Source organism: Harpia harpyja, chromosome 1 (genome assembly GCF_026419915.1).
Source record: "Harpia harpyja isolate bHarHar1 chromosome 1, bHarHar1 primary haplotype, whole genome shotgun sequence".
NCBI lineage: Eukaryota > Metazoa > Chordata > Aves > Accipitriformes > Accipitridae > Harpia > Harpia harpyja.
In genome coordinates, this window is record NC_068940.1 from 63856648 (window position 1) to 63869417 (window position 12770).

Consider the following 12770-nt stretch of genomic DNA (forward strand, 5'->3'; position numbering starts at 1 on the left):
ATGGCCCAAAGCAGCACGGACAGATTGGCTACGTCCCCTGCCTGAGAGATCTCTGAGAAACAGATCTGTTCAGTATGTTGGTTGTCATCTCTCCATAACATTTAGGGCAAATGGTGGTTTTGTTGCACCACTATCAGTTAATAACTCCACTGAGATCAACGCATTTACATCCCATTGCTCCCTGTAACAAGACAGGGCCAAATCCTGTTGTTACCTGTGAGACAGGTAGTTGCTAAATATTCTAAAGCCAACTTCACCAGAGCTTCTCAGGAAGGAGTCTCATCTTTCCTACAAAGGCCACACCCTGCATGACCCCAGTCTAGCATTTCCCCAGGCTGTCACTCAAACCTACTGTTAATTCATTACGATGAGACAAGAAACAAAAAGTGGGCTGTGAAGCAGAAAAGACCAACCAAAAAAAAAAAAAAAAGTGCGTAAGCTTTTAAACAAGGCTTTTTAAATACTTCAGAGGTCTGGACAGCATTTGTTAATGGGTTACACAGAGCCTTTCAACTGCCGTTCACCACCAAGCAGATGGTGACCTGTGTGAAAGGATTTGGCAGTGTCAAAACAGTGTCCAGTTAACAACCGTCACCACCGCCACCATTAGCAGACGTATCCACAGGTACCACAGGAAAGGCAGGGAGAGAGCAGGGCTGGAGACTGAATTTCACGCTCCACCTTGTGCTCCAAGATGGCAGTCGGGGCTGTGTGGGAAGGACCAGCTTTCTCCCCAGCATTTACTTTAAGACATGGGACTGACAATCTCTCCTCCCACATACTGCATTTGCTTTGACTTTTTGTCTCCTGTATTTATTTCTTTTCCCCTCCCTTTTTGAAACACTTGCCAATGTAAGACACTACCAGGAGATGGGAAGACATCTCCCTTTGTGCAGGGCTAGAGGAGGAGAAGAGAGGACCCCCATTACTCAAGGTGCTGCTCTCCCTTTGGGAGCAGCTGAAAAATGGCCATGGCACCATCCCACCCCAAGGCACTGTATTTCTCTCCACTTGTCATACAGACCATATGCTCGTTGCCTGAGACAGGAGACAGCAGCATTTGCTTCAAGGACAGGTGCTTTACCAACCACGTGGCAGGGTCTGTGCTCCTGGTGGGAGCTTTTAAAGCCCCTGGACCCATTTACCAAAGTACTTTTGACTAATGGCATCTGCCCCCTTCCAGATGGCTGCTCAGACAGGTCAGGAAAGCGTTTGGGGTTGGCCGGCTCCCGCGCAGGCAGGTGAGCAGCCAGGGTAAATGCTCTGGTGACAAACAGGCAGATAGCGGGCAGCACTCCTGGAAGAGCCAGGTTAGCCCAGCAGCTGCACACTGGTCTAAGAGGACATGGTCCAAGTTTCCAGAGGCCCAGAATAATTTCTGATCACACTACCTTATGCAGCCAAAAACAAATGTTCATATCATTATTAAATTTGTATATTTTTCTCATTATTCTTTTAAGCAGATGCTAGGGCAAATGCTTTGCTTTTTGAAAATGCCATTGCTTTAGTAAAATATGTACTATCTCCTAAGCAAAGGATAATTCAGGAGACTAAGGCCAAGAACGCATGGCTATTTTTTTAAAATGCATTCATTTCATACAAAGAAAAATAAAAATGGCTATTTCTGCAAGTTTAAAATGTCAAAAAATCAAATTTAGGGTGACCCCAACCACTGCTAATTTTGATGTAAAAAAATAAATTGGCTTAGAAAATCATAAGGGATGATCCACTTAAAATTTTTTTACATTCTTATGTCTTACACATTCTCAGCATATTGTATTGTTTGGTAAGGTTGCATTAATTACTAATGGAAATGTGTACAGTTCATTTCAAAAGAGAACCAATAAAACTTTAATATCATAAACATTTTTTTTTGTCTGCAATACATTTTAGAGAAAAAATCCTCTCTTATTTTCCTTTCTCTTTTCAACACTTGTAACGTTTGTTATTGCTCTCTTTTTATATTCCTGCACTGGTAAAGACAACTTAAATAGCATGTATAAGCCCTAGAGGAACAGAAATATTAGTTCTAACAATTTAAAAAAAACCTTAAAAATAACTTAAGATATTCTCTGTAAATCAAGGTGTTGACTTTTTAACATCTCACCACACATCTACTCAAGACTAAGAAAAAAACCCCTTATAATTCCTTAGGAAAGGAGAGATTCAAGCTTGCTAAATAAGGGAGTTTCTAGATCTAGCAGACCTTAGAGTTGCCTGGATAAGAGCTCACTATATCCCACAGCTCACATTAGTGTGACCTGGGGACAAAGTAGCAACAAGGGAGGGAGGGCTGGGGGGAAAGGGGAAAATGAACAATTGCTCTTTTTTAGTTTCTTGGAGATAAATAAAAATGATGGTGCAGAAAGGATAAATTGCAGCAGGTCTTTCACTGGAGCCCTAACAATGCTCATTGTCCACATGAGAACTGCAAACACACGTTTACGTCACTTTCAGTTACTTGTCTCATGGATATTTGAGTACGCGACCGTGCACAGACCCTCAGCTTGCCCTCCAACCCCATCACACCCCAGACCTGAGTGTGGGTGCATGCAGACAAACTGCACATACTCCATTCTCCATATATTAGCATCACGTCCATTACATATTATTGGTACTAGAAATAAGGGACACCGTTGTGGGCCTGGCGAGTACAAAATATGAAAGCCTAGACACTCATCTCCTTACCCGTGCTCCATATCCATACTGCACAGTGACAGATTACCAGAATCTGTTCAAGTACTTCAGCAGTGACCACTATAAATATAACTATCCCATTTGCCAGTAAATGAAAGTTCCACATTAGACAAATACGACACAGCGTGTGGCAATATGTGCATATGGTACACCACCTACAGTTTGCCCAGTAATATCGCTAATATCCCCCATTGCTGAATAGCCTTAAACAGCTGCTATTTCAAATAGCTGCTAACAGAGGACTATTTACTTCTTTCTCATCAAGTTGTGTAATTCCTCCCTACAAAATTATGCTGGCTGGAAGCCCAGGAGAGGTAACAGTTAGCCTGGACCAGTGAAAGATTTATGGTCTGAAGCATCCTCATTCATCAGGAATAAAAACTGATGAGCAATAATAACTTACTGGAAAATTGTCTGCACTTTTCTCCATAGCACACAAACAGGAATTCCAAAAATACCAAATACAGAATATCAGGGTTGGCCTCAGACTTCCACGTGATAGAGGTCCAGCTTATTCTGTCAAAACCAGGACTGAATATAGCTGTCACTGTGCTTAATACGGTATTAACTATACCGAGGCACTGGCTGATGTGTCTATAGCAGTCCTCTGTTGAGCTGAAGAGTATTTTCTTCCAGGTCTTTTCATCCACTGTTTTGCTCATGTTTCAGTGGAAGGACAGGGTCTTATTCCTTCTTCTGATAGTGACACTTCCTGATTAAATGCCACCTGAGAGAGTGGCACCAATGATGGAATGCTGCTTTAGGAAAATATTTGTCAGATAAATCTTCTGTGAAGGAACAACTGAACCACAGAATTTTTATGCTGCTCAGCCAGATAATGGACATACACTCAGCTACTGAATGAAAATCCTGCACCTCAACATTTCAACATGCAATCCTTTAAAGTAATAAAAAAAAAAGTGATATCTGCTATCAGAATAAACACCATTCTCAATTATTACTCAACTGGTCTGTTCAGAATGTCACATGACACAGAAATAAAACAAGCTCATTTAAAATACTTATTTTTTAAAGAGAGTATTTAAACCATATGTGTTTACTTATTGCTTATTTTTACCAAAGTGTCTGAACTTAAGACAAAGGAAGGAAGATTTTTGCTCTTTTGTTGCTGCAGTTTTCTAATTATTGGCATCGGTGAACAAATTGATTCTAATCACAAGAGACCCAGTCTGCACCTTTCTTTAAATTTAAAGTGCAGGAAATATCAGAAAGCCTCTGGAAGGTGAGGGTTCCCCCAGGAAGTTTGAAGGCCTTTGTGCAAGACTTTGCTGTGAAAAATTTTCCATGGGCAAAGACAAGGTGTTCTGTTTCTGTTGTTTTCCCCCTCTCTTTGTTATGATTTGAACACAGATGAGCACATTTGCCTCATTAAAAAGGCTCTTAGACCATCACATTTGCATTGCTTATGTAAATTGGATTTGTAAATCTCTCGAAGAAATTATTAAGTTGTGGAGTGATTATTAAAAAAATGATCACATCTTCAATATCATGTGAAATAAGGTGTGTTTATTATTTCTTTTCCAAATCGCTGTGAACTCTCACAGGAACAACCTTTATGAGCCCAGTATCTGTCTTCCAGCAAACACAAACACCTATAAATGACCAAATTTTAGGTTGCGTGATATCTTCTGTGCTGCTGGGAAGCAGCTTTCATGAACAACTTCGTGAACGTATCACCACCTCAGTGTAGAGGTTTTTTCCCTCACTGTGTGCAAAAATTCACCATAATATCAACCTGCTATGGAGATGTCCTATGCCTCTTCCTCAGGTGAATCTTCCACATTATCTCCCTGAACCTGCTCTGGCCAGCCTATGCCTAGTGCTGGAGCACTTGTGCAAAGCAAGGCTGCTGTCACTGCAGGGTTTCTCATTGTGCAGGAAGCCACGGTCCCATTGGAAAATATTGGAGGCCTACAAATTAAAAAGGGATGAAATCCACTGATGTTGTGGGATTTCCAAGCAGGAGCTTCTCTGGGTTTCTCCTCCTTAAGGTGAGATTTGGAAAAATAAGGTTGTACCCTAGGACTCAAGGGATTTCTGTGGTGAAGCCATGTGGAAATTAGACCAGAAGATAAGTCTCTCTTCCCCATTTCCTCTGACTCATCCTCTCATCCTTTCATGCTGGAGGACTGCTGTCCCAGGGGAATGGGCGTGCTCTTGGCTGCTACAGTGGATCAATTGAAATTTCAACACTGAAATTCCTGTACTTGTTTTGTTACCACCGCTAATATCTGCCAGGCATCACAGCACAAGGATCTCTTGTGGCCTGACAGCAGATACTCTGATTGAAACACTTTGAAGAAGGAAGAGAGAGGAGGGGGGGAGAAACCAGCAACCCGAATGAGATTTGCTTAAAATACCAATTTAATAAAATAAGCTCAGTCACCAGTAAAGTTAACTTGGCAGAGTTCCTTCCTTTGATTATTTAAACAGTTCTGTCAGAAATGTTCCACATTATTAGAAATATTTCTGAATTTAATTCTGAATAAAAAACACCTTTCTTTTTTAGAGAAGGAGAAATCTAGAATGTAAATCATAGAATCATAGAATCATTTTGGTTGGAAAAGACCTTCAAGATCATCGAGTCCAACCATTAACCATGCCCCCTAAACCATGCCCTGGAGTACCCTGTCCACTCGCTTTTTGAATACCTCCAGGGATGGTGACTCAACCACTTCCCTGGGCAGCCCATTCCAATGTTTGACAACCCTCTCAGTAAAAAAATTTTTCCTAATATCTAACCTAAATCTCCCTTGCCTCAACTTGAGGCCATTTCCTCTTGTCCTATCTCCAGACACCTGACAGAAGAGACCAACACCCACCTCACTACAACCCCCTTTCAGATAGTTGTAGAGAGCGATAAGGTCTCCCCTCAGCCGCCTCTTTTCTAGACTGAACAACCCCAGATCCCTCAGCCGCTCCTCATAAGACTTGTGCTCAAGGCCCCTCACCAACTTGGTTGCTCTCCTCTGGACATGCTCAAGCAGCTCAATGTCTTTCCTGTAGTGAGGGGCCCAAAACTGAACACAGTACTCGAGGTGCGGCCTCACCAGTGCCGAGTACAGGGGAACAACCACCTCCCTGCTCCTGCTGGCCACACTGTTCCTGATACAGGCCAGGATGCCGTTGGCCTTCTTGGCCACCTGGGCACACTGCTGGCTCATATTCAGCCGGCTGTCGACCAGCACCCCCAGGTCTTTCTCTGCCGGGCAGCTTTCCAGCCACTAAATGTGACACCTCTTAAATATATAGATGCATATGAAAGAAATGGAGCATTTCCCAGTGATGTGTGCTCCTTAAGCAGCTGCAAGTTCTGAGAAAAAAGTAGTTGTTGAGAGAAAAAGATATAATATTGAGGTCAAACATGGGAAGTGATTCATGAACCTCAGAAGGTCAGAGGTTGAGCTGATAAACACAATGACAAGTTCAGATACCCAAATGAATGACAAAAGCCCCTTTTTGTCCTACAGAACTGTATGGAACTGGAATGGAAGTCTGGTGTACACAGCTTCTGTTCTTGGGATCGAGCCACTTTGTTCCCACTTCAATTTATCTGATGAGTTAAAAGATAAGTGCTGAAGTTTACAAAAGTTAAAAAGGAAAAAAAAAGAGCATAATATCCTCCTCACAGAGACGTATATAATAAAATATAATTATTCTGCTTCCACAGCCAACTCATATATTTAACCTTGCCATCTTCAGGTCTACGAACCATCTGCTTTTGGGGATCTGGCACACCCATTTTGCCATCAGTCTGATCCAGTGTTAAATCAGCTGTGGGTTACAGTCACATCTGCACACTAGATGTGTGTGTTACAGTGAGTTGGGATGACTTCCAGGGATGGCTTGCAGCACTACTGAAAATCACAGCCCACCAAATATGTCGGGGATACAGCAGAGTGCAGAAAAAGATCATAGAATCATAGAATCATTTAGGTTGGAAAAGACCTTCAAGATCACCGAGTCCAACCATCAACCATATGTCCTTTTCCCCTGTCTCCAACATCTGTTTATTCTGCATAAGAAAACACTGTCATAGCAGCAGAATTTGGAGGAAAACCCAACTGCAAGAAAACCTCTGGAGCAAATGGCATGACATTTTTCTCTGTGGAAGGAAATCCAAAGCCAAAATGAAAACTAAGAAAACTAATCTCAGAAAGCAGGTACAGTCCTGATTCTACTTTAACCAAACCAAATGAAAACTGAGAAAACTAATCTCAGAAAGCAGGTACAGTCCTGATTACTTTAACCAAACCAAGGCTCTTATTATGAGTAAAACCAGTCCCTTTTAAAATCCTGATTTCAGGGACAGTGATTTCATATAGGTCATTATTTTAAAATATTTCTATGTGCTTTACAAGCTCAAAATCCAACCATTTAAACTGTTCTTTGGTATTTGTTCCACTTGGACACCTTTTCAAAACGTTGCCCAAAATGACAGCATCTGGTGTCATGAAGAATTTTTAACTCATTGCTCTGTATCTTTTCACTTATTTGCCAGTTACCTTCTGCCCTTCTACTTTCTCCCTCTGTGTAGGGTCCTCTTCAGGTTCAATTCTTCTCTTTGCTAAACTAAGCTTTTGCTGAAAATAACCATGCAAAATACTGACCAATGTCTAACTTACACGCATGCTAAATATATAGTAAATGTCTTTGTGCATGGTTTGCATATGAGGGTACTACTGCATATCTGAACAGGCCTGTAAATTGTCTCCCACAGAAAAGAAAAAATTATTTGTCTAGGTATAAAATACATCAGCCCTAGACACTGAGGATTATGGAACACAACTAAGTTGTACCTATCTCCTTGGAAGCATAAAAAGAAATCTATGTCTGAGTTATAAATGGGCCTGGCACAGATCTACTAATCATTTCTAAATGCCTGCTGCTGGTAAAGAAGGGACGACTGTCACCAGGTTCAATCGTTTCAGCCCTTCACTGGTACTGACTTTACAAAAAAATCAGGAAGTCTCTCAAATTACCTATTGTATGTTTTTCTCTCTAAATTACTGTTTGCATTAGACAAAACTGTAATGAGTAGCAGATAAAAAGAGAAACTGTTAACAAAAGCAACATTCCCAAACTACTAGGTCATCTTATTTTTTTAAGAAAGAATTAAAAACATGTTTAATTCTTTAGACATTTCACCAACTGATCTTGAAAGAAAACAAAGGAGAAAGGGGGAAAGAAGGAAGAGGGGGAGGGGGAGGAAATACAGGTTAACCTCTTGGCTATTTAGAAACAAAAATGTAACCCAGATTACAGAAGCAAGAAAGCAATCAATAGAAGAATTATTGGTGGCAATTATTAAGTATCATTATAGACATCAGACCAAATTCAATGACAAGGGGGTCGCATTCAATGGTGCATGTTGCTCTTCTGATATATGCACCAACACTGTAATAGTGATAGTCTCTTGCAAGAAAGACAACACAAATATGTAAATGGTCTAAATTTTTCAGAAACTTGCAAATGAAGTATCAAAAGTTTCAAAATATTGTGACTGTAAAAAAATACTTAATCACTTTGGCCTGACCAGATATAGAAAGGCTACCATTTCTAGAACTGTTCTTTCTAGAAGAATGTAAACGGTAATAAACTTTGGGCTGATGCGAAGCACCTCATTTGTTCTCAGTTTATGGAAGATTTCTCCCTTTCTACCAGATAAATTTTGAATAAACCCTCTCTTAAATACTCTTATCAAAAGATTTTAATTCTGAATAACCAAAACAAACTTTCAGTAAATCTGAAATAAAAGATTATGTTGTAAAATTTAAGTTGCAGTTTTTAATCCAGTCTGATCTCAATTTGTACTCTTGATTCCCTGGATGCATTTTCAGCTAATAAACATTTTTTTTGGAGATATGTCCACCTCTAGACTTGTCAATTGCAATTTAGAGGTAAATTAAATCAAAAATTTTACAGACAGAATTTGAATATGATTACCTTCTATCACCATCTCAGCATTATCTTGTCAGGGGAAGTTTCAAAACAGAGTGCTGAATTAAACCAGTGTGACTCAGGAAAAACTAGCTGGAAAAAAAATAATTTAACTTTGTGCAGAAATTGTCTCAGTTATTAGGTCAGAATTTCACTGCAAATATTTCCAACATTTGCAAGTTTCACTGTACATTTATTGCACCTGTATGTTAGATGCCTAATCTGACAGCCTTTTACAAAGCCATCAGTAATCTAAGCTCTTGGCTCCTTAGTCCAGAACTGGTCAGCCATCACAAATCCTCAGTCAAATGCCTCGGTAAATCTGCTGAGTATTTCCTGAGGCTTCAAACAAGAGTGGAAGGGTAAGGACTAGAAAGTGCTATTCAAGGTCAGGCATTCTTCCCTGGTTACAACTGGCCAAGTAACCAAGTATCAAAAAACCCCCTCAAAAAGTCCTAGAGAAATTCAGTGTATTCCTAAAGACTTTACTTTAAAAGGTAAGCCAATTTAACAGCCAACTAAAGTATTTCTGTATGGTTATGAAGCAATCTACAAAAATGTATAAAAGGAATATGATTTTCTATTACATTCTGCAGTATGGCCTGAAAACTTTACTGAAAAAAGTAATCCCCTCTTATAAAATTCCACAGAACGTCTCCATAAAAGAGAGCAAAACCCCTGAGAACAGCATGGCCAGAGAGGGAAAACCTGCTCCTCCCCACTAAGTCTCCTGCCATTTCCCCCCTACAGCAGAGTATTGGGCACAGCTGTCTGTCTTTACTCTGCATGCTCAAATTTGAGGCCAGTGACAGAACTGTTGGTGCTATTTGTCTGGGGTCTGCCCTTCTGAGCAATAACCCTCACGCACGCTCAGTGTTAATGCTGGTTAAACCTCAGAAGTTTTAGAAATACGCTTCACGTAAGTATTCAAGAATGCAGAGGCTTATCTGAACAATAGCCAAATACATCTTGGTCTAGATACCCCAGGACTTGTTCAGAGTGGAAATGCTGAGGGAGTAATCTCTTGGACACTATTTTAATGCTTATCTTTGGGGAAGAAACCGAGAAAAAGCAGAGGTGTGGGGAATCTTTCCAGATCCCATTTGTAATCAGAACTGTGACACTTGTCATATATCAATTATTTCTCACTACTCACTGCCTGTTCTTTTTAAATAAATTAAAGCTGACAGGAGTAATTGTAGGAAGGTTGCCCGAGTGCTGCTACACAGAGAACAACTGAATGGTACATCATGCTTAGAGTAAGATCATTAAAGGACAAAGAGTTAGAAAACCCTATTGCATATAAAATATAAGAGTAATTATACAGAAGGATTTTACATTGGAAAGAAGAAAATTAACAACAGTGGGGAAGAAATCCAATAAATGAGTGACCCTAAAAGAGAACATGCATTCTTGACTTTGATGCTTTGAGTAGTAAATATCTGATGTGCAGCAAGGTATTAACCAGACATTAGTAAACAGAGAAAATCTAAAAAAATCTAAGAAAACGGAGCACATTCCTAGCCTGAAATATTTCTGAGTTTGTATCTTTACAATCTTTCCACATTTGTAGATTATACCATGACAACAGCTCTGTAGCTGATTGTGAACAACAGTAAGGAATGATGTCTCCCAGCACTGAAAACTAGTTTTTAAATGTTCATACTCTAAACATACCAACCAAACCCTGCCTCTAGGTCACAGGGATATCACTGTGCTTAATGTAAGCCACTCCACCAGCAGCAAATGAATGATGTCCGATGTAATAAGCTGATGCCCTGAGGCCATAGGCATAATGGTGGCTTGTTGGCTTTAACTTTATATTCTCTTGTTTATTGATTTGAACTGAAGGAAGTATAGAACAGTGGAGATAATAGCTATGATGGCATTTACTATTTAAACATGGATTTAGAGGTCTTTAATATATGGATTGTTGACCTTATTGAGGGTTTGTTATTGTCTCCTGTATATAGACCTTTGTTTTTCAAGCTCTATATATGATGACCTGAGTATACCGCTTGAAGTACTTCTTGGGCACTTGTTCCTCAATAGATCCTTAACATGACAAACCATAATGGCTCCTAAGAAGATTTCTCTATTTTTTTGAGACATATGACATAAGAGACTGCAATGAACCTTTGGAGACTTCTGCAATCTCTTGTAGCAAATGTGGCTGCCACACTGGCACTTTCAGCCCACAAAGCTAAAAATACTTTGGAGCATTGCTGTTAGAACAACGTACAATAACCACCTTGCTGGAGGGAGAAATTTCTATGCTTTCAAGAGGCCTTTCTGTTTGTTTTAGGAGCTCACCAATCGTGCTGGAGTATATATGTCATAAACTAATGGTCTGAAAAGTATCAGCTAGCAAAATCAAGTAGTTACAAAAAAGCAGACACCCTCTAGAAACACGTAATTTAGAAATACCAAATAGTTTTCTTGGTTTTTTGCTTTGTAAAATTGAAGTAAATATAGCAAAAACCACCAAAAAACCCACCAAAAGAAAAAAACCCCACCAACTTCTATTCTCATAGGTCACAATTGAACAACATACTTTTTTTTTTCCTTGAAGTCTAAATCATAAACACAAAGAATAGGTGTTTAGGATAGAAATACTTGTAAGTCCTTCAGCCTTTGTAGCTATAATCATGCATAAGAAGGTACTATGGCTAGATCTACCTCATTTATCCAAGTGTCTTTATCCTACAATAACATTCAAGAAGAGTAAACAAACTCTTGAAGAGTCCAATAAATTCCTTTCTTATTTCACCCACATTTGGAGTCACTTCATGTACAAATACACAGAAAGGAAACTCCAGTAACAGACTATTTGCAGCAGAGCAGAAAGCAACTGTTAGATGTTTTTTTTTTAACTTTGTACACATGATGGAGCTGAGGCTACTGTAAACTGTTTTGTCTTGGACAGAATGAAGAGCCCAGCTCAGAAAAGCTTTTGGAGAACTTTTACATGGACCATACATTTGCATGTGCAAGTGCAACTCTCCCTTTTGTAACAACCCGCCTATTGCCTGATAATGTTTTATCACCAGGAACTATATGGAGGAAACAACATTGTTGAGTTGCTTAAGTGTAAATTGATTTGGGGTTTATAAAAGTTACACCATGGGTGCTTATGGAACACCAGTGAGAGAATACTGGGCTCGGGTCTGGCTGTGGACAGAGCACTTGCGGTGTGACAAGGCTGCGCACAGTTCCACACCAAGCTCTGAAATTCTCTTTTCCTCTAACTTTACACTCCACATGTTACTATAAGCCTTCCTCTCCCCCCTGCTTATATACCTTTTTCTGTGTGAAACTATTGTATTTTGTGAGCAATCTGATTTCTTCGTAGCCCTGAAAGGTAGACCTCCAGGTCTGCAGCTGACTCCTGCCAAATGCCAGGAAAATAATTGCCGCGTGGCACTTACCTCTCCTTCTCTGGGCCACGGCCTTCCATTCTGTGTGTATTTGCTTTGATTCTGGCGCTTCTTTTGCCCTCCATCAGCAAATTTGCACAGCAAAGGCTCAGTGGGGGCTGTGAAGACAAGAAACCCAGTCTATATTAGCATCCCCCCCCAAGAAAGTGATTATACCAGCAACAGTAGTGCTTTGTCATACTGATCTTTTGAAGTAAAATCTTGCCTTCTGCAGATATTTTTTGCCTCTTTTAGCCTTGACTCCACTGGCAGCTGTTCTTATTAACTAAGCTTCAAAAAATATATACTGGCAGCCCTTAAAAGAATTTAGCAAATATTGTTGAAAAAATAATCAGCCTACGCAGAATGTTAAGTTGCTGTACTGGAATAGTAGAGTCAGGCATTAGTTCCAGCTAAGTTAGACACATATTCATGACCAGCATTAGTGCAAGGATAAACACTGCTTTACTAAAGCAGCTTTCTGTTTTTATTGTAAAAACTTTGCAAGAATATGTTTAAGGAATAAGTGTTCTCACTATTTCTATGTTTCTCAGCACCCAATCCTTTAAAAATCTGAATAAACAGACTAAAATAGAGACTTTTGCCAAGCACAGTCCAATTAGCTTTCTTTTCCTCTTAACTCCTCTTTTAAGCAAGTTGGCAGCTGAGAAAACCCCCTTCCTCTCCAACTGAGAT

At 39.9% G+C, this 12770-nt stretch overlaps 1 protein-coding gene across 3 annotated transcripts in view; it reads right to left on the reverse strand.

Moving 5' to 3' along the window:
- RBMS3 (RNA binding motif single stranded interacting protein 3) overlaps positions 1 to 12770 on the reverse strand; it is a 730467-nt gene that overhangs the window by 83003 nt on the left and 634694 nt on the right. For all 3 annotated transcript variants that reach the window (XM_052797551.1, XM_052797566.1, XM_052797557.1), the window contains one exon: positions 12087 to 12193. In XM_052797551.1, the coding sequence (XP_052653511.1) occupies positions 12087 to 12193 (107 nt within the window). The remainder of the gene's footprint in view (positions 1 to 12086; positions 12194 to 12770) is intronic.